At 46.2% G+C, this 24,697-nt stretch overlaps 2 protein-coding genes across 4 annotated transcripts in view; one reads left to right on the top strand and one right to left on the bottom strand.

The window, feature by feature from the left end:
• The window catches only part of VPS39 (VPS39 subunit of HOPS complex), a 37,108-nt gene extending 33,352 nt beyond the window's left edge, over positions 1 to 3,756 (top strand). The window contains exon 25 of the mRNA XM_083165789.1: positions 1,226 to 3,756. Within this exon, the coding sequence (XP_083021915.1) occupies positions 1,226 to 1,307 (82 nt within the window). The 3' untranslated portion in view covers positions 1,308 to 3,756. The remainder of the gene's footprint in view (positions 1 to 1,225) is intronic.
• Positions 3,757 to 6,411: 2,655 nt separating this feature from the next.
• Positions 6,412 to 24,697, bottom strand: part of COCH (cochlin) — an 81,190-nt gene continuing 62,904 nt past the window's right edge. For 2 of the 3 annotated variants that reach the window (XM_083165790.1, XM_083165791.1), the window contains exons 4-12: positions 21,541 to 21,697; positions 21,208 to 21,341; positions 17,499 to 17,561; positions 15,509 to 15,553; positions 12,671 to 12,818; positions 12,435 to 12,538; positions 10,549 to 10,775; positions 8,663 to 9,179; positions 6,413 to 7,840 (exon numbers count right to left, since the gene is read on the bottom strand). In XM_083165790.1, the coding sequence (XP_083021916.1) occupies positions 7,665 to 7,840; positions 8,663 to 9,179; positions 10,549 to 10,775; positions 12,435 to 12,538; positions 12,671 to 12,818; positions 15,509 to 15,553; positions 17,499 to 17,561; positions 21,208 to 21,341; positions 21,541 to 21,697 (1,571 nt within the window). In that variant the 3' untranslated portion in view covers positions 6,413 to 7,664. Of the gene's footprint in view, positions 7,841 to 8,662; positions 9,180 to 10,548; positions 10,776 to 12,434; positions 12,539 to 12,670; positions 12,819 to 15,508; positions 15,554 to 17,498; positions 17,562 to 21,207; positions 21,342 to 21,540; positions 21,698 to 24,697 lie in introns of all 3 variants that reach the window. The other variant, XM_083165792.1, reaches the window with a different exon arrangement.

The following is a 24,697-nucleotide window of genomic DNA, read 5'->3' as shown; positions in this document are numbered from 1 at the left end:
ATCTGCAGACAGATCGTCCAGTTGAGCTGTCAATCACCGCCGGCTCCTAGGCGGGTGTACAGGTGATACGCAGATAATTAGATAGAAGCTACACATGGATTTCAGATCTAAGTTGTTACAGCTGTACATGGTTTGCTGATCGCTGGCGTATTACTGAGTCATTATATAGTATCCATGTTTTATACCTGTGAGTTAATGTTTAATAGATAGTGCAGGATCTTCTTCAGGAGTGCATTGCGCGGGTGCACTGGTGACGTCACCGGTGTACGCCTGGAAACTTGCGCAATGTACTCAATGAAGGCCGCAGGGGACGCCGTGGGACCATCGGGGGGAACCAGGTAAGTAGGTTATAAAAAAAATAAAAATGTAAATCCCTTCTCCGAAAAGCTTGTGGTCCCGAGCATTTTGGATGAGGGATACTCAACCTGTACTATGGTGTTACTGTGGAGCAGATAGTTAAGGCCCCCATACACTGGTCCGAGTTGTCAGTCGGACCTGATTTCCCTTGAACTCCCCCGACCGCTCCCGGGAGGGCTTCATCCGATTTGACCTGATGTGCCTTTTTTTCCATGCTCTATATCCCATGTCATTTATCGCATGTAAAAGGCCCCCGGGGAGCAGCGCAAGGGAAGTCTGATGCGATACATCGCGGGTGCACATACAATTTATCTTATGTGCTGCATGTCCGACCTCAGACTCCGAATTGATGTGCGCATGACCACGTTTCGGATCCGATTGGATGTCGGGCACACGCAGTTTGGCCTGATTTTACCTAATTTCTCATCCCGATCCCTCGGAATCAGGTGATAACAGGACAAATGGCACCTTTATGCTGTACTGCTTGGCGCAGTCCCCTCACTCACATTTCTGCCCGAATTAGCGCTCCAGGGCAGGTCAGCGGGGGCATACACAGACTTATCTGATAGGGCCTGATGTCGCATGCAGTCAGTATGTAATCCCTGAGGGTGGTGGACACCTGAAGGGCCAAACTCAGAGCAGATTTCCTTTTTTACAGTTTTGTACATAGGGGTCACACCGTAATCCCCCTGATGACAATGGGGACAGTGTTCTGCAGCGCTAATCCATCTTTTGCAGAAATGTCTCTGTCCTGGTGAATATGATGTAGTAAAGCACATTCTTGTCTCCCCTTCCCTCAGGTAATAGCGCAGTCACAGTGTCCATCCCGGCTGTTCCTTACACTCTCTCTTCTTGTCCCCATTTGCAGCGCCTTTGCTCGGTACCCCAGCGGTGTGGTTGTCCATTACTTCTGCGCTAAGGACGTCAGCTCTGTAGACTCCTGCACATGAGTGATGGCTGCAGAGCCGCTAAGGAGACATCACTGGGAGTGAGCTGCTGATCTGGCTGGCGGACCGGTACGTGCCATCCCCACCACTACAGACTGCGATGTTGGGCATGCAGCGGGACTGTGCCATAGCACCCTATGTACTGATTAAATAGACTACAGATCTGTGACGGGACTACACGTGTCCTGAGGGTGGGAGGATTTGCACAGTGACTAAGCCTTGTAATGCGGAGAAGTGCACAACTTATGTCCGTTATACATGTTGTACAGTTTTGTTAATGTATGTATATAAAACTTTATAACAAGGTGGGCTGTTATTATCCTGCATTCTATGTATAGTGTTCTGAGGGCCCGGTTACATCGCTATAGGTAAAGCAAATGGTTTTTAGAGATGCAAAAGGCAAATTATCGAAACACTATTACAGCGGCAGTTACCAGAATCCACCACCTATGGTGTTGGTGGATAGTGGTGACCTCATCCACTCACTGTATAATGTGTTGGTGGATAGTGGTGACAGCACCCACTGATTCTCTAATGTGTTGGCGGATAGTGGTGACAGCACCCACTGAGTCTATAATGTGTTGGCGGATAGTGGTGACATCACCCACTGACTGTGTAATGTGTTGGCGGATAGTGGTCACAGCACCCACTGACTGTATACTGTGTTGGCGGATAGTGGTGACATCATTCATTGACTGTATAATGTGTTGGCGGATAGTGGTGACGACATCCACTGACTGTATAATGTGTTGGCGGATAGTGGTGACATCACTCACTGACTATGTGTTGGCGGATAGTGGTGACCGCACCCACTGACTGTATAATGTGTTGGCGGATAGTGGTGACCGCACCCACGGACTATAATGTGTTGGCGGATAGTGGTGACATCATCCACTGACTGTATAATGTGTTGGCGGATAGTGGTGACCGCACCCACTGACTGTATAATGTGTTGGCGGATAGTGGTGACGACATCCACTGATTGTATAATGTGTTGGATAGTGGTGACATCACTCACTGACTATGTGTTGGCGGATAGTGGTGACCGCACCCACTGACTGTATAATGTGTTGGCGGATAGTGGTGACCGCACCCACGGACTATAATGTGTTGGCGGATAGTGGTGACATCATCCACTGACTGTATAATGTGTTGGCGGATAGTGGTGACCGCACCCACTGACTGTATAATGTGTTGGCGGATAGTGGTGACCGCACCCACGGACTATAATGTGTTGGCGGATAGTGGTGACATCATCCACTGACTGTATAATGTGTTGGCGGATAGTGGTGACATCATCCACTGACTGTATAATGTGTTGGCGGATAGTGGTGACCGCACCCACTGACTGTATAATGTGTTGGCGGATAGTGGTGACATCATCCACTGACTGTATAATGTGTTGGCGGATAGTGGTGACATCATCCACTGACTGTATATTGTGTTGGCGGATAGTGGTGACATCATCCACTGACTGTATAATGTGTTGGCGGATAGTGGTGACATCATCCACTGACTGTATAATGTGTTGGCGGATAGTGGTGACATCATCCACTGACTGTATAATGTGTTGGCGGATAGTGGTGACCGCACCCACTGACTGTATAATGTGTTGGCGGATAGTGGTGACCGCACCCACGGACTATAATGTGTTGGCGGATAGTGGTGACATCATCCACTGACTGTATATTGTGTTGGCGGATAGTGGTGACATCATCCACTGACTGTATAATGTGTTGGCGGATAGTGGTGACCGCACCCACTGACTGTATAATTTGTTGGCGGATAGTGGTGACATCATCCACTGACTGTATAATGTGTTGGCGGATAGTGGTGACATCATCCACTGACTGTATATTGTGTTGGCGGATAGTGGTGACATCATCCACTGACTGTATAATGTGTTGGCGGATAGTGGTGACATCATCCACTGACTGTATAATGTGTTGGCGGATAGTGGTGACATCATCCACTGACTGTATATTGTGTTGGCGGATAGTGGTGACATCATCCACTGACTGTATAATGTGTTGGCGGATAGTGGTGACCGCACCCACTGACTATAATGTGTTGGCGGATAGTGGTGACTGATCCGCTAAGTAATCTCCAATCTTATTCCTGGAGTTGTTAATACAAGCACCAACCCAGCCCAAGGCGTGGGAATTGCAAGGACTCCTGCCACAGCAGCGGCGCGGTACAGGAGAGAGCACTTACTACACTTCATGTTGTATGTCACCTATATGGAAGATTGTAAATGAAGAAGAATGTGGAGAGGAGGAATGGACATGGCCTTTAGGTATAGATACTTCTTTTTCTGGATATTCTGTAGGATTTGCCTTTAATATAAATATGAGAAATACGCTATTTACATTTTTTTCACAGAAGTAAAAGTTTAAATTAATAACGGTGCCTAGCAACAATTACATTTGTAATAAAGTGCAGTTCCTCTGTTCTCTTTCTCTTTTTTAACCCTCATAAAGCTTCTAAGGCAATAAGGATGAATAAGATGCCTCCTTTCTGCAATCTGCAGGCCCAAGTACTGCCATTTATTAGTTTTAGCTTTGGTTCCCTAGGAGCTGGTTCTGTAACCAGTCACTTCAGTATTATACACCCACGGTGCCGACTGTTACTGTGCACCATCCCTGTACCCTGCCTCACCAGAGCAGCTCTCTGTCCCTCTCCCACACAGTGCAGGAGGCAACGTCAGTATTATACACCCACGGTGCCGACTGTTACTGTGCACCATCCCTGTACCCTGCCTCACCAGAGCAGCTCTCTGTCCCTCTCGCACACAGTGCAGGAGGCAACGTCAGTATTATACACCCACGGTGCCGACTGTTACTGTGCACCATCCCTGTACCCTGCCTCACCAGAGCAGCTCTGTCCCTCTCCCACACAGTGCAGGAGGTAACGTCAGTATTATACACCCACGGTGCCGACTGTTACTGTGCACCATCCCTGTATCCTGCCTCACCAGAGCAGCTCTCTGTCCCTCTCCCACACAGTGCAGGAGGTAACGTCAGTATTATACACCCACGGTGCCGACTGTTACTGTGCACCATCCCTGTACCCTGCCTCACCAGAGCAGCTCTGTCGCTCTCCCACACAGTGCAGGAGGTAACGTCAGTATTATACACCCACGGTGCCGACTGTTACTGTGCACCATCCCTGTACCCTGCCTCACCAGAGCAGCTCTCTGTCCCTCTCCCACACAGTGCAGGAGGCAACGTCAGTATTATACACCCACGGTGCCGACTGTTACTGTGCACCATCCCTGTACCCTGCCTCACCAGAGCAGCTCTCTGTCCCTCTCCCACACAGTGCAGGAGGCAACGTCAGTATTATACACCCACGGTGCCCTCCGTTACTGTGCAGCTTCCCTCTACCCTGCCTCACCGGGTGCCGGACGGGGTCCCGACAGTCGGCATTTACCCAATGTCCGGATCCCAACTGTCAAAACAGAAAGCCGGGTTCCCGACGGCCACCTGCTATTTTCCCGCGTGGGGGTCCACGCCCCCCATAGAGGGAGAATAGAATAGGTGGCGAACCCGCAAGGGGCTTAGTTGCACTCACCATGCTGTCTGAGTCCAGACAGTCGGGATCCCGATGTTGGGCTTATGATCGTCGGGATCCCGTCTATCGGACCACTGTACCACACCCGCCTCACCAGAGCAGCTCTCTGTTCCCCTCTTCTCCTGCACAGTGCAGGAGGTAACATCAGTATTATACACCCAGGTGCCCTCCGCTACTGTGCACCATCCCTGGGGGAGTGGTAAAAGCCCTGAATACTGGTCTTTTTGTACACTGGATATGTATGGAATACAGTATTAGCATGTAACTGTACAGATGGTCTATAGTTCAGGCTTTTTCAAACATTAAATAAGTGGTCAGGAAAAGGTTAAATACCATAAATAAATACACAAACATAATAGAAACCGTACTGCACTTTCTAAGCTCACAATATCCCAATTCATGGTAAGGCTCCTGTTTCTTCCTCCTAGTAGCTGCTCTCTGGTCCAGTGCAATGTTTGAGGGCTCAGATCCACACACACAGTAAATGTGGTAGAAGATGCCGGTACACAGGGTATGTGCAGCAGCTCTGCTCTGTCCCTTACACTGCATGATGTGGTGGCCGCTCTACTGATCATATTATATACCAGTGCTATTGTTGTCATCAATTAAGGCACTTGCCAAGAGGGGGGGGGGGGGGTTTCCAGACTACCAGAAACCCCCCTGCGTTTGCCTATGCGGGTATCCTCCGTTACTGTGCACCAAACCTGTACCCTGCCTCACCAGAACAGCTCTCTGTCCCTCTCCTCTCCCATACACTGAAGAAGTGCCTTCTCTCTCTGTGTGATGTGTGTGGGGTGGAGAGCAATTGAACCCCACACCTCCCTTCCCAGCCTCCATTCCCTGCTCCTCCCCCAGTGCCCTCCTTCTCCTGCCTTGTGCAGCAGGACAGAGACTTTTGGAAAAATATTTACTGAGGATGGGGGCTGGAACAGTTTGTGTATCAGGCCTGCAGGTGAGCTTAAAAATCCGGTGTGGAATAGAATCTTATTAATGGAGATTTAATATCAAATGAGTTATGGGCCCCATACATCAGCAATCACAATTTATGGATTTCCAGATACAGGGCTATTTTGGCCAGATAAATGGATTTTACAATCTATCTGACTTTGCCCACACATTACAGATTTATTTCAGTGATCGGCAGATTTTTCCATCTAAAGATTGCATCTTCATATCTGGAAATTGCCCCAATCGATTGTCATTTCAGCTGTTCATAATGTAAATAGATGAAGGAGACGAATTGGGAATGCCCACACATATAAAAAAAAATCTGCAGATAATACCAGATTATTAAACATGTTTAAAAACCTGATTAAGCAATCAATTGGCGATTTTGATTGGGATTGCTAAAAGGGGGAGCCCACACATCTAAAATTAATTGTGGCAATCATCTCCATATCTGAAAATTGTCACAATTAATTGCTGATATATGGGGCCCTTTACTCTTGATAACGTGTAATGTCAGATTTCCAAAATTACAAAAGTGAATTACAACTTTGTTTGAAAGCTCATATTTATGTTACACAGCGAGAATACATTCCTGATTCTGAAATAATACAAATCACAGTTCTGGCCAAGGCATTTATTTGTTGTAACATCACATGCTTTGGGCTGATATCACCAATCCTCAGTTATCGCTCAAATATATAAATATATATACACGTAAATGTACTATTCAGGTATATGTTCTCATAAATGGTAAAACTGTAGATACTGGATGCAACAATCAGACTCTGTTAAAAGCGAATGTAAATTGTTTTTCACAATCCTGGCAAATAAATCCTTTCACTTAAGCATACAGTAACATATATGCTCCTTTTCATAACATTTATATTTAGTATTTTATTCTTCTATTATGTTAAACTATTTTTAAGATCATTTTTATTCAAGTAAGCGTCTTCTACCACTTTTATTTTGTGTACTATACAAATTTGGACCATTCCCAGTGGCAATACTGCCATCTAGTGACTGTTTCTTGCACTGCAGGTACCCAAACTGCTGGCTTCTATATCCTGAGAATGGGAAGTGTGGGGTAGATTTTAAAATTGATTGGACATTTTTGCAGGCCAAGACATAATGGTTTAAAAAAAAAACGAAATGTGAGTAGCTAGAAAGGGGACAGGGACAAAACTGTAAGCTGACTTTTTCCCATCCATGAATTTTTCTGTAATAAAGTAAATCGGTTTCTTAACTTTAATTCTATATTCAGCTCTGCTAAGATACAGATATAAGATGTGGGCGCAATAAAATATATCCTCAGCTAGATGAAAGCAATCAGGACGGTTTAGATCAGTGGTAGCCAACCCCAGCCCTCGAGAGCTACCAACAGTTCACATTTTCCAGACAACCTAGCTGCTGCACAGCTGCACTCATTAATCACTGACATTTTAAAAGATCTGCAGGTGGAGCTAATTAGCTCACTTGTGATTCTGTGAGGAGACCTGGAAAACATGCACTGTTGGTAGCTCTCGAGGACTAGGGTTGGCTACCCCAGGTTTAGATTGTTACTGGTTCCAAGCTACCAGTGAATGTGCACCTGCCTTCATATACAGAAGGGTCTAATTGTGTTATATGCTTGTAGAACCGGAGGAAGAAGATGCTGATTACATTGTACACGTTTAACAAATGCTGTGAAAATACCAATGGTGTAACCGCCGTTTTTCTGTTGCCTACAGGTAATGTATGGAGCCTGTTACCCCCTCCCAATAGAGAGGCTGTCTGTCTTCCCAGTATTTTGTAAGCTGCCTCTTTAACGATCCTCTCTAAGGGGAACTCAGCCTGGTGCCCTCACTTGTGTGAATCCAGGTAATCTCTGCAGATCCCACGAATAATGCTTGGGGCAATATTCTCCAGCCCCGGGAATTCTCTGGTGAAAAATGTGTGTTGGTTTTTGGGTTCAGATGCCATGTCCTTCAGGTCCTCCATAGGTGCCCATGCGACGCCAACAGTGTACACGGTTATACCTGTAAGTGCGCAGAAATACATAATGGATTAATCACTTTGCTGCGGAACACTCAGTAATGGGTATTTGTTTTGGTATAGATTTCCACTCCAATCAGTGGCACATGCAGGGGGGGATTCTGGGTGCCTAGAAGCCCCAAGTAACAGACCAATATTTGCACGCGCAATATTGCTAGCTACTGTAAATACGGCCAGTTCCTTATTCTAGTCTATGTGGTGTTTCAGTCAACGGTTAATAATATTATAAATAGGACATTTAAAGTGTTATCCCTGAGATATAATAAAAGGCTAACACTGCTCCTCGCCTCTATGGGGGGAATTCAAGTGTTTTGCACACTGGCGGCCACTAGTACCACTTTTACACCTACAAGCTGGCTCGCATTTTGTACCCGGGGGAGACTCGGCTTGTGACCCCTTTCACATCACCAGAGCTGGGTCCAGATGAGACTCGGGTTACCCGTGTACACTGCACAGTGAGATGGGTTGAACCCGTGTAGAGTTGCTTGCCGGGTTAAAATTTCGGGTCTCACGACCCGGGTCATTTTAAATGGGGGCGTTTACACCTTTTACAGGAGCGCGCAAAAACCATGGTTGTTTATGCTGGTTTAAAAGGGTTATAGATGGCACCCGACTGGGCAATTAAAGTGTTGCTTCATTCGGGCGTGTACTGTTCTGTTTTTCTGTAACTTTGTCCTCCAAAAGAAGTGCCAGGCTGCACCTTTATAATCCACCCCTCCCCCCTTCCCCCCATATGCAGTAAGTGCTCTTTAATGTTCTTGCAGCAGGTGAGTCTGTGTATAACAGCAATATTCCGATGTACTAACCTGCTCTGTGTGCAGCAATGGCCGGGCCTCGCACATCATCGTAAGACTGCCCATCGGTGATGATAACCAAGAAGTTTTTGTTAGGTCCAGCCCTACCAGACTGGAAGACGCTGCGTACAACATAGTTGATGGCGTCTCCTGTGGCAGTGCCACCACTCATATAGCGAATGCTGTACAGAGCTCGCAGCACGTCATCCTTACTGCCATAGTCATTCAGACCAAACTCCAAGCGCTGGTCATAAGTGAACTGCACTGTGGACACCTTTGCACCCACGTCAGACACCTCATAGGCCCGCACAATGTTACTCATAAACTCCAGCATGAGACGGAAGTTTTGGTCACCGACACTACTGGAGCCGTCAATCAGAAAAGCAATGTTGACGGAGTTGTAGCAGGTCTTGCTGCACAGAAGCTGCTCGTGAGTGCACAGCTTCTGTGCCAGAGGTTTTGCATACTTGGTGGTTCCAAACCAGTTGGGGATGTGGTAGGAGAAGAAGCTGTTGTTCTTGCAGACGGCCTGGGGGGGGGAGCAGAGAACAGTCTCAGACATTTCCCAAGAACATTTTTCTTCCCTATTTATAAAACATTACTACATGTTTCTCCCAAAATTGATACTGTATGGTTTGATCTCCCTTTGGTGACCCCTCCACCCCACTCATAGCCTTGACAGGACCTGCCTGGCTTCCTGAATGCTGCTGCTGTAAGAAGAGGAACAGACAACATCAGTGAGGGCTAGTGTATACAGAGGAATGGGTATTAGGTGCAGCATATAGTAACTAATATTATATCTATCTATCTATCTCTATATATCTCTATATATATCATGCTCACCTAAATCAAATTTACACGGGGTATTTTTTCACAATAAAGTGTCTACTTATTGACACAAAAGTTATCCTTTAACAGGATCCAACCTTTAACCCATGGGTCCTCAAACTGCGGCCCTCCAGATGTTGTGAAACTACAAATCCCAGCATGCCTTGCCACAGTTTTGCTATAATGGAGTGTTAAAACTGTGGCAAGGCATGCTGGGATTTGTAGGTTCACAACATCTGGAGGAACGCAGTTTGAGGACCCATGCTTTAACCTCAATGGTTTAGGTATGTACTATTTTAAATTATTTTTATACTTTTACAGCATTTCCTTTAATGTACAAACGGTTACATGTTCATGTTTAGAAAGACTTTCCCCTGATGAAGTCATTTACGATGAAACGCGTCAGATCTATTTTGGATGAACTGAACCATGAAACCTACAGCCCTGTACACGTACACATGCATCGATTTTTCCCGATATTCGATTTTGCTTATAGAAGCAAAATCGAATCCTAAACGAAATCGAATGGTTTTTGTGTCACTTTCGATCTACATTCGATTCGATGCGCGCTCCCGTTTTCACAAAATCGAACAGAAAAAACTACTGTGCAGCCAAGGAAATATCGAATTCGATCTAGTAAATCGAATGTGTACAATGTACCATGAATGGATATCGAGTTTGATATCTAATGCAAGTACAGATCTAATGCCAAATCGAATGGAAAGATCTAATGCCAGATCTAATAGAAAATCAAATCTAACATTGAATCAAAAGCAAATCAATGTGTGTGTACAGGGCTTATGTCTGAGAAATAAAAATTATTTTTTAAATTTTAAATTGTTTGGTCTACCATAAATTTATGTTCTACCTAGACATGATCTGTGAGCTAAGCCACACCTGCCAATGACACTTACAATGACCTAATGAATTAGGGGGCTGCCATGTTCCCTGTAGCCTGTGTGACCTTCTGGCAGTAAGATTGCATTGTGTGGTAGAGTTGTATGATAATAATGTGCACACCAGAAATGTTTCTATGGCGCTGTGATGGGTGCTGTGCTATTACAGATTACCTTGTCTATAAATGCCACTTCCTGTACCATTCCAAGCTCCTCTGGGGAGGGAGGTGCCACGGACACAATGAAGACATTGATGCCATACTCCCGGGCTACGATGCCAGCCTCCTCGATGTTGTCAGAAGGCCACCCATCTATAAATACCACCATGACTTTCGGGATTCCTTTTCGCACCCCATTAGCAGCAGTGAAGAAGGTCTGAGCTGTGTGTTTCACAGCTTTTCCTGAAAATAATTCGGGAACACAAGAGTCATACCATCAGTGAGATTACGTGTCTGGTCATTGTTCTGGTACCTACAGTAAGTCACTTCGTTCTGATCCTATCAGTAAGACTGGATCACTCAATCTGTCCTGTACCTTCCAGGTCTGGGAGTATAAATCTGGCCATATACTGCACCAGCCCAGTGAGTGAGACTTTGTTAGATCGTTGTTAGTTATGGCACTGACCGATGATCGCTCAAATCCTGCAAACAGCTGGAAACACTTTGGTTCCTTTGTTCAACCAACCCAAGGCAGTGATTGTAGATCGGCTCAATGATTTGTGCAGTGTGTGGAGGCTATCCCAATTATCATGCCGGCAGGACTGCTGAGACATCACACGGGTCCCAATGCTAGAGAAGGGGTGTTGCCAATCATGGGGTCGCGGTCATGCCAGGCTTAGCATATTGCAATGAACGTGCATGCAGAAATGGGGGTCATTGCTCCGCCTCTCTGGCTAACATTGGGACCCCCAGAAAAGCCTTGATAAAGACAAACTGTACCCAATCCTCTACAGCGGAAAATAGCAACCCATGGCTTATTTATTTTAATGCATTTTATTTGTTGTTTTAAACTTTCCTATTTTGATGCTTTTAGTTTACTATTTGAACGCTTCAATACCTGTTCCGTACAAATACAAATTCCTTTCAATACGAAGATATTTAAAGTTATGAGTTCACTCAAACTAACATCTTCCTTCTACATTGTGAATTCAGTCCGTTATTACCACTACACCTTCTGGTGTAATAGGGAAAACGTTTTCATGTCAACTTAATGTGTTTGTCGACCTAATGACCATGTCGACGTAATGCATGTGGACTGTCAACCCTATGCCCGTTACCCGAAATTAAGGATAAGCCTGATAAAAGCATTCTTGTTGAAGTTAATGCAGACGGCAGGTGTTGAACTTCTAAGATGCCGCAGTCGCACTTTCACCTGAGGTTCTGCATTGTCGGTATTGGGGTGTGAGCGGTGGGAGCAGCAAGCTGACTAAATTAATTAAATGTATCTGTCTTGAATTTATATAAAAAAAGCTGTTTTAAATAGTTAATGTCGCTGAGCAATTCACTCATATGAGGTCCTTGATACCTGCTGCCATATGTATATTTTATTTATTTATTTATTTATTAGGGGAGAGAAGGGGGGGAGGGGGGGGGGAGCAGAGAGCTCACCCAAAAACATGTTGGAGAGCAGGTCAAATAGTCCATATCTAATAGAAATCGAATCGATAACGGAATCGAACCGTGTTAGAGAAGCAGCAAGAAAGCATGTGATCAAGGTAGGGCTGATTAGCAGCACCTGTGGCTTTCTGATACAGGTGTTTCTGTGACAGGAGGTCATTGCTCTTGATGGGGGCTTTTTAATGGGATTGATATGAAATCCCGACTGTCGGAATCCCGACAAGGGGGGGACGTAGATCGCCCCCCCTTGCGGGCTCACTGCGCTCGCCACGCAGTGGCGGGATTCCAGTGTCAGGATTTTGTACGCCGGGGTTCCCGACCGCCGGTATTTGAACTGCATCCCTTTTGAATGATACCTTTTTTATAAAGTGCAAATGTCATCTATGCAGAATGGGGAATAGCGGTTTTGGGCACAAAATGATTGCCGGTGACACTGGTTCCCACCTATGTTGGAGTTTCCTCCTCTGAAGCTGATCTCCTTCACGGCAAACGTGACATCCTTTGGCGCTGAGAAATTCTTCAGATAGAACTCGGTCTTTGGCATCTCGCTGTAAGAGAGAGACCGGACGCGTCGTCCTGCATTACAGTACCGCACTGATGTAAGGTTTTATGGTTTACGTTGAACATTGTTGCACATGACATTCTGTAACCTCATCATGGTATCACCTGCACAACGTTACCTGGATTGGACTACTCCCACATGGGGCCCCTCTGTGCCAATTCCCAACATGAAGGCCACTTTAGCCACAAAGTTTTTCTGCAGGTTGAACCGGCGCTGTCCAATATTGTTGCTGCCATCAAGAAGAAAGGCGATTTCGGCTTTGCAGTCTGCGTGTGAATAGGGGAACGTAAAGCAGTTACATGCGGTATTACAGATGTTAAAGGGAACATTTTATCACCATAAATTGGATGCAAAGAACAGCAATGATTTACATGTTGGTAAATGCTTTCCCGAAACCACAATCAACCCTTCGAGTCAATTATCTTCTGATCGCGATAACAGACATCATTAATGCACAAAGTGATCTGGCCGCTGGTCCAGGGTGCTGAACGGGGAACAGTGTACCGAAAGGTTCTGTTACTGAAGACGTGCAAGGCATACACTGCACCTAATGACATGCTTAGGGCCTTATTCTAGTTCACTCTTTCTGACAAAATCCTTCTTAGATGGACAAAACCATGTGCACTGCAGGTGGGCAGATGTAACTTGTACAGAGAGAATTAGATTTGGGTGGGGTTTTACTTCAAAGTGAGATCTATATTGCAGTGTAAAAATAAAGCAGTCAGTATTTACCCTGCACAGAAACAAAATAACTCACCCAAATCTAATTCTCTCTGCACATGTTACATCTGCCCCACCTGCAGCGCACATGGTTTTGTCCATCTAAGAAGGATTTTGTCAGAAAGAGTGAACTAGAATAAGGCCCTTAGACCCTTCTATAGTCATTGGGACAGTTCAGAATATGGCTGATATAATATTCAGAAGGTTGACACAAGCTTAATGTCGACATATACATGGTAGACACTCATAGGGTCAACACAAGATTTTCCAGTCTTTTTTCTGGTGTCTATGCCAACATAAGTTGACACGGAGACCGTATAAGTGTACTGCGTCCCCTCGCATGGCTCGCTGGTCTACACCAAAAAAGTGAAATATTTGTGTCGACCTTGTATGTGTCCACCATGTCCATTTTGACCTTAAACTGGTGTTGACCTTCTGTCAATGCCAACCTATGGTTGACCATTTCCAGGTATCGACCTAGTCACTGTCGACCGAGACAAGGTCAAAATACAGACACTTAAAATCCCGACAAGGTCAAAATACCGACATATAGAATGTAGACAGGTGAAAAAGTCAACATGACTTTCGGTCGACATGGGTTTTTCACTGTTTTTTGACCCGAATATTGACACAGTCGACATGTACACCGTTGGAAGTCAACCACAGCCCCTCGCTTCGCTCGCAATGCTTCGGGCACACTATTTTATTCTCCCACCACTCCCTAGTGGATGGTAGGGCATGAAATACCGCCTGTCGGCACATGTCGGGTCAAAAAACAGTGAAAAAACCCATGTCGACCTCGCGACCTGTCATGTAGACTTTTTCACCCGTCTACATTCTATATGTCGGTATTTTGACCTTGTCAGGATTCTAAATGTCGGTATTTTGACCGTGTCGGGATTTTGACCGTCGGTCAATGGTTGTCGGGATTTTGACCGTCGGGATTTTGACTGCATCCCCTCCTAAGGTGTGAAAGGCTCAGACCGTACGGCATTAGAGGAGGCGCATTGGCTGCTGATTGGTTACCAGGTGGAACTTTTTTCTTTTTTTAAAAAAGATTGAGATCATCCCCTAAAATAAAAATGATTATATGCTACTGAAGCTCAGCAAAATCTGATTGATCCTCCAGAAACCTTAATGATTGAGAATCTAAGAGGGGTCGAGAACAGCTCTATATAGAACGTGTTTGTCGTTGCGCTTATATACTGTAGGGGGGTGATTCTGGTTGGTTTGTAAGAACAAACTCCTTCTTTAATCGACAAATCCATACTGCACTGCAGGTGGGGCAGATGTGCAGAGAGAGTTCGATTTGGGTGGAGTGTGTTCAAACTGAAACCTACATCTGAAATGTTACATCTGCCCCATCTGCAGTGCAGCATGGTTTCGTCCATTAAAGGAGGAGTTTACTTCTGCAAACCAACCAGAATCACCCCCCATGTGTACCCACAAAATGTTGTACCTAATGGTGCGTGCAGCAAAGTGGGTACTTCTGGGAGTTGCAGTGCTCCTGGAGAAAACCAGCCTTTTTTGCCTTCCTGAGTTGTTGCTGAACCTGGTGCAGCCTCTTCTGGTTCCAAGGAAGTAGCAATGGTCGCACTAGTATGAGAATGCAGCAGGAGGCTTCCACGTGACATCCTAGGACGCTGCATTGCATCACCTGCAACACCTATAGCTGGCTGCATGGGGTCCCACAAGCTGGCCGCTGCACGCCTCCAAAACAGAGGAAGCACGCCTCCATTTTCGGAAGCAACGTCTGTCACCACCACTCAATCACTGACAGTCTGTAGCCGTAGTGCGCCAAACGACGCAGGACCCATACTGCACATGAGCGGTACAGATCTGGTGCCTGAGCAAAGTTCAGAACATCAATATCCGTGAGCCGCACTTCAAACCATATGTGAATCAGGCCCATTGTGCTCACAAATGTCCTATCACACCATCATTAAGGATGACACATTACCATGCACATTGCCGGACTCCCAGAGTAATGTTCAGACCAATCACTGGGTAATATGCATGGTGCCATTTCTCTGGAGACCTGCATACTGATCTCCGCTACCGCTGTGGGGCCTACTAGTGACCCTAGTGCTCAGGGCTTGTTGACCTACTGGCTAGAGAGGAGGGGACCCATACAGAGACTGTACACAGGCCCCTGTCTCTATTATTACGCCCCTGAGGAAAGTCTTGTTTGATGGAGTCAAATACATTTGTCGTATTTAGGAACATTTTACTGTACCTTTATTTCCAGTTGACTTCTGTGGTGTTTTCTTTTGGCGTCTGCCTGCAGGAACCACAGAACACAGTGATCACAGAGCATATGATTGGTTTTTGTTAGTACTATATGTTACACAATGACACAGTTTGAAAGTATAATAGGATATGGATTGTGTCACCTGAACAGCAGCCTAATCAGCGCTGGATGTTAGCGTACAGACATGCTGCATATAACTATGCTTTGTCTTATCACTAGAGTTACCATACCCATCCTGGTCAGTCCAGAGATAGGAAATGCTGCAGGTCTGCAGAATGCATGGGCACCTTCTAGTGGACGTTTGCCACATGCTTGCCCAGAGTTACACTGGTCCTGATCACACAGCTTGTCAGACCTACCATGCAGAAAGACTCCCGATGATGGCATCACCCCGGCCAGCTCTACCGGGTACATCCAATATTGGGCAAGATGCACCAAGGTCCACTGGTGCATCCCGCCACACATCAACGGGTACCGCATTCTTAATAAGTTCTTCATTTACATACCCAGCAACCCCGGAGATGTCTGCACTGCAGGCTGCTCAGTGAAAGGAGATGGGCTGTGCAGGATATTGTCACCCAGCTCTCGGTCCCAGGGGAAGAGCTGGTATTTTGGTGTCTCCCCCCCTCCGCAAAATGCCTGTACTCCCACCACACACCGTGCACCCATAAAATATACAGAAATCCCTGTGTGTGAGATTGTCGCAGAGTCTATATGATGAGGGGCCCACAAGAGGTTGTGGAGGGGGGAGTGCCCAGATCCCTAATATGCCCATGAACGTAAGATATAATTACATGATCTACCGTCTTGCTGTGGCTCTCTGTCACCGGGCCCCCTACTTGTCCTGCCCCGAACCTTCTCTATCATCAACTGTTGCAGTGGGGCCCGCTGCATGGGTAGCTGTCACTGGGTCAGTGGTGCTGGTGGCGTCTGTCCAAGCGGTCACAGGACCCAGCAGGGAGGAGGAATCAGTGCAAGCAGTCACTGGGTCATGGGGGTGGTTATCTGTGCAAGCTGTCCAGGCCCAGGGGAGGGTGGTAAATTGGGGGCTAGATTACAAGCTGGCACTGGGTCAGGGATGGGGAGGAGGGTGCCTATACAAGCTGGCACTGGGTCAGGGATGGGGGAGGGTATCTATACAAGCTGGCACTTGGTCAGGGATGGGGAGGAGGTTGCCTATACAAGCTGGGTCTGGGGGAGAATGGGAGGGTGTCTCTGTAATGGGGGGGGGGGGGGGGAACAACCTTCTCAGCACTGTACTTCACTGTCAGCCCACCCCCCTTTCTGCACTTCTAACCTCCATAAACTCACCCCACTGCTACCTGTCACTCTCACAGAGCACGGGGGCCCTTTAACAATTTGCAATGGGGCCCACAAGAGCCTAATTACCCCTAGTATGTATGGAGTGAGACTATGGGCCTGATTCTGGTTCACTACTTCACTCGCAAAAGCAAATTCTCTCTAATGGACAAAACCATGTGCACTGCAGGTGGGGCAGATGCAACTTAGAGTTAGATTTGGGTGCGGTTTATACTTCAGACTAATATCTACTTTACAGTGTAAAAATAAAGCAGTCCGTATTTACCCTGCACAGAAACAAAATAACCAAAACTCTCTCTGCACCTGTTACATCAGCCCCACCTGCAGGGCACATGGTTTTATCCATTAGGGAGAAAATTTGCTTTTGCGAGTGAAACCGAATCAGGGCCTTATGTACATACTGATGCTAAACCCCAGCAATTACAGTTGTGTTTCTAATGCAAATATATTTTGTTTATTCTTATACAGTGCAGCAAATTTAGGTGAAGCGCATTATGTAAATGGAGGCAAAAATAAAAATCAAGGAACTAAATCAGACTGTACTTGTGCACACTGTAGGCGCATTGTTGTATTTCTGTGCATCTGACAGGCATCACTGCTGTTATACTTAGCACTCATTTCATCTGGAGCGCGCCTGAAACAGATGAATACTTACTTGCTGAGGATCCCTGGGTGGACACAGGTTTCCCTGAGACTTCCATCCCCCGAGGTCTGTATCCTGTAAATAATGCAATATACAGTAGTAAGCTTATATATTGTCCCTCCACACTGCTGCAGTGCCGGCTGTACCATTAGGCAGCTGCCTGGGGGGGGGGGGGGCCTAACCTCCATACTTTCCCTTAGGACATACTTTCCTACTTTGCTGCCCTCTCCTGCCCACCTTCCCAATGGGCTGGGAAGACCACACGATTTTTGAGAGCATCTATTCCGGATCGTTAAGCAAGTATGCCTTAAAAGGTTGAAAAGTGGGTATTGGCAGTATAGAAGGAATGGGGGGGGGGGGGTTACAGTAGGTTCATGTTTTGCCTAGGGTGCTGAGAAGCCTTACACCGGCCCTGCACTGCTGCGCTTATATACTGTATACCACATACAGGACTTCCTACCCTCCTGCATTCTGCAGTAGACTCCCTGATCTAGCAGCAATCTCCCTCTCTCCCTGATTAGTCTAGCAATCTCCCTCATGTCACCTAGCCCACATTACACTGTTACATCATAGTTACCTCCCCTCCTGCATTCTGCAGAAGACTCCCTGGCATAGCAGTAATGACCAATCTCTCCCTCATTAGTCTAGCAATCTCCCTCATGTGACCTAGCCCACATTACATTTTTACTTCATAGTAACCTCCCCCCCTGCATTCTGCAGGAGACTCCCTGACATAGCAGTAATCTCCCTCTCCCTGATTAGTCTAGCAATCTCCCTCATGTCACCTAGCCCACATTACACTGTTACATCATAGTTACCTCCCCTCCTGCATTCTGCAGAAGACTCCCTGACATAGCAGCAATCTCCCTCATTAGTCTAGCAATCTCCCTCATGTCACCTAGCCCACATTACACTGTTACACCATAGTTACCTCCCCTCCTGCATTCTGCAGGAGACTCCCTGACATAGCAGCAATCTCCCTCTCCCTCATTAGTCTAGTAATCTCCCTCATGTCACCTAGCCCACATTACACTGTTACACCATAGTTACCTCCCCTCTTGTATTCTGCAGGAGACTCCCTGGCATAGCAGTAATGACCCATCTCTCCCTCATTAGTCTAGCAATCTCCCTCATGTCACCTAGCCCACATTACACTGTAACATCATAGTTACCTCCCCTCCTGCATTCTGCAGGAGACTCCCTGACATAGCAGCAATCTCCCTCTCTCCCTCATTAGTCTAGCAATCTCCCTCATGTCACCTAGCCCACATTACACTGTTACATCATAGTTACCTCCCATTCTGCAGGAGACTCCCTGACATAGCAGCAATCTCCCTCTTTCCCTGATTAGTCTAGCATTCTCCCTCATGTCACCTAGCCCACATTACACTGTTACATCATAGTTACCTCCCCTCCTGCATTCTGCAGGAGACTCCCTGGCATAGCAGCAATCTCCCTCTCTCCCTCTTTAGTCTAGCAATCTCCCTCATGTCACCTAGCCCACATTACACTGTTACATCATAGTTACCTCCCCTCCTGCATTCTGCAGGAGACTCCCTGACATAGCAGCAATCTCCCTCTCTACCTCATTAGTCTAGCAATCTCCCTCATGTCACCTAGCCCACATTACACTGTTACATCATAGTTACCTCCCCTCCTGCATTCTGCAGGAGACTCCCTGACATAGCAGCAATCTCCCTCATTAGTCTAGCAATCTCCCTCATGTCACCTAGCCCACATTACACTGTTACACCATAGTTACCTCCCCTCCTGCATTCTGCAGGAGACTCCCTGACATAGCAGCAATCTCCCTCTCTCCCTCATTAGTCTAGCAATCTCCCTCATGTCACCTAGCCCACATTACACTGTTACATATTTGGGGGGGGAACGGAAAAAGGAGTATAAGTATAAGTATAGTAGCTCTTACTAGGAAAGGGACAAGCACAAGGCGAGTCGAGCAGCGCTATGAGTAATAACACCAGATGATTGGAAATATATGAAATGTTTTACTCACATTAAAATTTGCAATAAAATACACAGTATTACAATACAATATAACAATATCAAGCTGCAGGACGCAGTGAAACGCGTAAGGTGCTTCATCCCAGCCTTTGGATCCTACAAATTATTGCCTCTAAATCGTGGACTTTCCATCTTTTCACTTGAATCCCCCCCATACAGCGGCGGACACTGTGCACAGTCTTTCTCAGGACATCTGCAAAAATCATCCTGTGCACACATGTGCCCACTATCAACTGTGCACGGAAGCCGATTTCCCCATTCCAGCCAGTGATATCCCAGGTGGTGGTTCGCTGAAAAGGACTCCCTTTGGTGACTCTCACAACCACTTTTGTCTCCCTACAAATGGGTAAAACCACACCAGTGAGCTCCAGCGACTGATACACCCTCCAGCGGTAAGACAGCTACACCGCGTACATCGTGAGGACTTCAGCTCATTCTCCACTCACCTGGGACCTGGTTCTACATTCTACATGTGGTAATATACACTCAGTTACTACAACCAGTGATCATCTCCACTGATTATTGCATGAATCCATTGAGGCTTGGCTATTTATTTTACCTTCATTCCAATTTACTTTTATCTCCCCCCCCCCCCATATTGTTATATTGTTATATTGTATTGTAATACTGTGTATTTTATTGCAAATTTTAATGTGATTAAAACATTTCATATATTTCCAATCATCTGGTGTTATTACTCATAGCGCTGCTCGACTCGCCTTGTGCTTGTCCCTTTCCTTGTCTTTTTGGTGGGGAGTGACTACCCCCACATTTTGAGCAGCAGCTTACATTGAGGCAACAGCTCGTGTCAAAGCGCCTGTATATTCCCTAGGGAATAATTTCTTGTTCTAGTATCTCTTACTAACTGCTTTGGGGCTCATCTACATTTGGATATAAATCATTTTACCAGATTCCTCACAGATGTAGCCGTGCACACCCACGCTTCTAGGTGCTATGTTCACAATCTCTCCATATATGGAACTAGCCACGCCCTGTGGGCAATGTTCCCTCTAATTTTATGAAGGCTGTGTGCGGCAAAAGATTTTGGCTGTGCAACTTTGGAAGGGAATTTAAATTGTTGTGCGTCACATATATATAACTGGAAAATTACATTCAGCATTTGTGTTAACTTTACTTCAAAATGATATTAAACATTTAAACATTCAAAACACAGCACACAATGTAGTTAATGGGTGAAACACACATTAATTGAGTCCACAACTGCAAAAAGGGACCACTGCTGCTTTGTGCGCTCTGTTGTAATGTCTGTGCGCACGCTCGTTGAGTTGTGTGCGCGCGCACGTGCGCACAGCTTAGAGGGAACACTGCCTGTGGGTGGAGCATGACACGCACCCTCAATGGGGAACTGTGCGAAATTCTACTACCAGCTATAATCTCCCTGAAACTAGTTTTCAAAAGTAGGCAAGTATGATTTGATGTCCATATAAAACATTTTATTAGGTTTATTATAAAGTTGTGATAAAGTCTTGTACTGGCACTGTATATTTGCGCATGGGCAGACCCCCTCACCATCGAAAACAGGGCCGAATTCGGATGGGTCTGAATCAGCCTTACACTAATAACAAAAACTCTTGTAAAGTCTTCTGGACTGGGTGAATCACCTGTGTTAAAGGCTCTCTTGGAATCCTTACATTACCTTGTTGGACACATTAGACATCTCCACCAGATATTTACTTACTGGACACAGAGAAGGAGGACGACCATTTGCTGAGTGGTTGGGACTGCAAACCATTGGCAAAGATTGCTGGATAATTCTGCTGTCCGGGAAGTCTACGTAGACCCACTGCTCCCCCGTTATTAGAGATCACCCCACTAAGAAAAGAACAAAAGGGTCACATGTAACTCAAATCTCTGCCATTTACTGCTCTAGTACATAATACTGTGTTGTCCTACAGTGCTGACGCGTTTCGTCTCTCAGTCACACATTTCCCTCAGGGGAAATGTTCCTCTATATACACCACACATATATAAAAAAACCATGTTAATACTCTGAGTGATCGGTCAGACATACCGGTGAATTGCGGCACCACAGATACTGGACACGGCTGCGTACACTGCGTCGCCGTATACGGAAAGCTGCTGCTCCGTGCACCCGGGAGGACAAAGTACTTGAGCTGACTCTTTTTTTAAATCCATTCCCCTCATAGAGCAGGTTACAGGGACAGGAGCTGCATATAACACAGAACTCAGCGCTTATTATTTATAAGTAGTATTAGGATGGATTTTAGAGACTTTAGTAAATCTTATTTGGATGATACAGTACTGTACGTCGGTTGTGTATATACAGGTTTAACATATACAGCCTAAGGGGGTATTGCTTGCAGAGATTCAGTCTGTACCTAGAATTAAATGGCAATAATTACATTTCTCTGTTCTTAACCTGTGTGTATTGAGACCATTATTTCTCAACTTTTGCTTTAAGAAGTTTCCTCATATTCCTTACAGCAGTACTACCCCTATATATTAACCCTACTGTCTCAGTTACATATATATATATATATATATATATATATATATATATATATATATATATATATATATATATATATATAGATAAAGAGCTTCTACTGCATGTATTACAGCCCTCCCCCAAAAGATGTGTCATTACAGAATTATGGACAATACAGACATAGGACCAGATGCACCAAGCTTCAAAAGTTTTTTCTTCCTTTAGCTTAAGGTTTTGTGCATGGGAGTGGGGTAGTGCTGCAGCTTCACCTATCTGCCAATGTGACAGTGATTAATGATGCTGAGCATCGGGAGCCAAGGCACACTGACTGCACAGGTGTGCAGTGCATTACTGGGAGCTGACTAAGTCCCATGACACTTTGCACTAGAGGTCAGGGGCTGAGAGGCTTGTGCTGAGCTCTCCTTGGTGGAGCTCATCATATGCTTCTCAGGCCCATGGAGGACAGCAGCGGCCTCGTCATGGGAGGGTTTTCAAATTAGAGGCAGCACTGAGCCTGTCAGGGCTCCTACAGAGTAAGGTACAGAGGGACAAACACAGGCTTTTCAAATCTGTAGCAAAAAGGGTTATTCTGATTCACTCGGAAAGGCACAATCACTCTCTAATGGACAAAACCATGTGCACTGCAGGTGGGGCTGATGTAACATGTGCAGAGAGATTTAGATTTGAATGAGTTATTTTGTTTCTGTGGAGGGTAAATACTGGCTGCTTTAATTTTACACTGCAATATAGATATCAGATTGAAGTACAACCCCCCCCCCCCCCCCCGACCCAAATCTAACTCTCTGCACAAGTTACATCTGCCCCACCTGCAGTGCACATGGTTTTGTCCATGAGTGATTGTGCCTTTCCGAGTGAATCAGAATAGCCCCCAAAGGACGGAGAAACCACAAGTATGCATCTGCTGTGATTGTCATCTGTGCCTGCAGGACGTGTTATAAGAAAATATTTTAAAAGGTAAAAACTAAATAATTTTGTCTGCATATGCAACAAGAAACTTCTGCAATTGTCTCGTGATTTTATAAAAATGTTATTGCATTTATGGAATTTTAGGAACCCACAAAGGTGTGGCCAATATTATTTATATTTTCATTGGATTTAGTTTGGCTGCGATAGCACCCTTCTTGTTAAATATGGGTAATAACATTGTGTACACATACACACGTCACACGAAACCGATCCAGTAACCGTTTCACTGCCAAACCAGAACCAGGTATTTTTGCTAAAGGATATTTTCCCATGTTGAAGTCAGCCTACAGGTGCAGCCAGACGCTCGTCCCCATTGTCCCCTTCCTGCCAATAGCTCAGAGCTCTGTTACTGCTGGAACCGGAGACTGACAATCCATCCCACTTGGCCATTCCTCAGGCTACTTAGCCTAGACCTTCGACACTCCGACAATCCCCAGGATACCATTAGTTTGATGGTGTTTCCTGGTAGATGTTTGGACAAATGGACATGTGCCTGTTCCAGGTCTCTTTATGGAATAACTGAAAAGCAGATGGATAGAAATATGGATAGATGTGGTAAAGCTGTAACCCATTGGTGGCAGGAATTTAAATTGCCGACACTGTCGTGCTGTGCTGGTCTTATTGATATAGGGGGCGTGAGATTTCTGTGCAGGGTTCATCTCTGCAGCTGTTGCTCATAGGGCCTTATTCTGGTTGGTTCGGTCGAATGCGTATTTTCGGACAGGAACCGAGCTTTCTTAGCCCCGTCTTCCGTACGGTTCGCTCACACCGCCCAAATGCGGTAAGACGCCGACCGAACGGACCGCGAGTGGATTTTTCATGTGAACACCTCCTCCATCTCTGGGAATCTCCCCCATCCTCCGATGGTCGCCGACCATCGAATGCTGGACCGAGTGGTCAGGCAGCACCGAGTGCTCAAGACCACTCGGGCATTTCTCCGTGCAAACGCAGGGATATGGGCGGGCAGCTGGCATCCGGCTGTGTCATATGTCCGCCCCCCACATGTGCGCCACGGCCGCATTACCATACGTACGCCCAGCATTTTCATCGGAACGCCCATGAAACGCGGGGCGTACGCATATGGTAATGAGCCCAAACAGCCCTTCACGCCCCTCTCCACCCCCTGTTCGGATTGTTTTGACAGATCATTTTCTGTACAGAATTCACACTCTATTCGGATGTGCGCAGCGTTCGCACATGCGCAGATACGCCTCTGCACATGCGCAAACACCCAACCTCAGCTGTCCGACCACACGCGGACAGAACCGCACCAACCAGAATAAGGCCCATAGTTACATTGTTGCAGCAGCTGAGCTGGGAGCTGGAACCAGGGACCACCTCCTCTATACTAATTACTCCTGTACATAGCACAGCATCAGGGCAGCCAGTTCAGTGTGGCAGGGGGGAGGGGCCACCGACAGATGAGAAAGGGGCGTGGTGGGGGCGGGCCACTAAAGAAACATCCTGTTTAGGGGCATGGCCAGTGTGATTGCATCCTCTCAGTCATGCCCCCACATCCAATGCCTGGACAGCGGTGGGTGAGGCTACAAGGATGCTTGGGGGGGGGGGGGGGGGGCAACCCTTCAGCATGACCATCACCAGACAGACACCATGGATGGCCATAACTCAGTAATATTACACCTGCATTCCTATTATACACATTTATGCTTAGGGAGACAGTGGGGCGTATAGAGTGTGTGGGCCTACGTGTTATGGGCCGCACCCCCTCCTC

The sequence above is a fragment of the Crinia signifera genome, chromosome 12 (genome assembly GCF_055691185.1).
Source record: "Crinia signifera chromosome 12, ASM5569118v1, whole genome shotgun sequence".
Lineage (NCBI taxonomy): Eukaryota > Metazoa > Chordata > Amphibia > Anura > Myobatrachidae > Crinia > Crinia signifera.
This window is presented reverse-complemented; position numbering and strand designations above follow the sequence as displayed.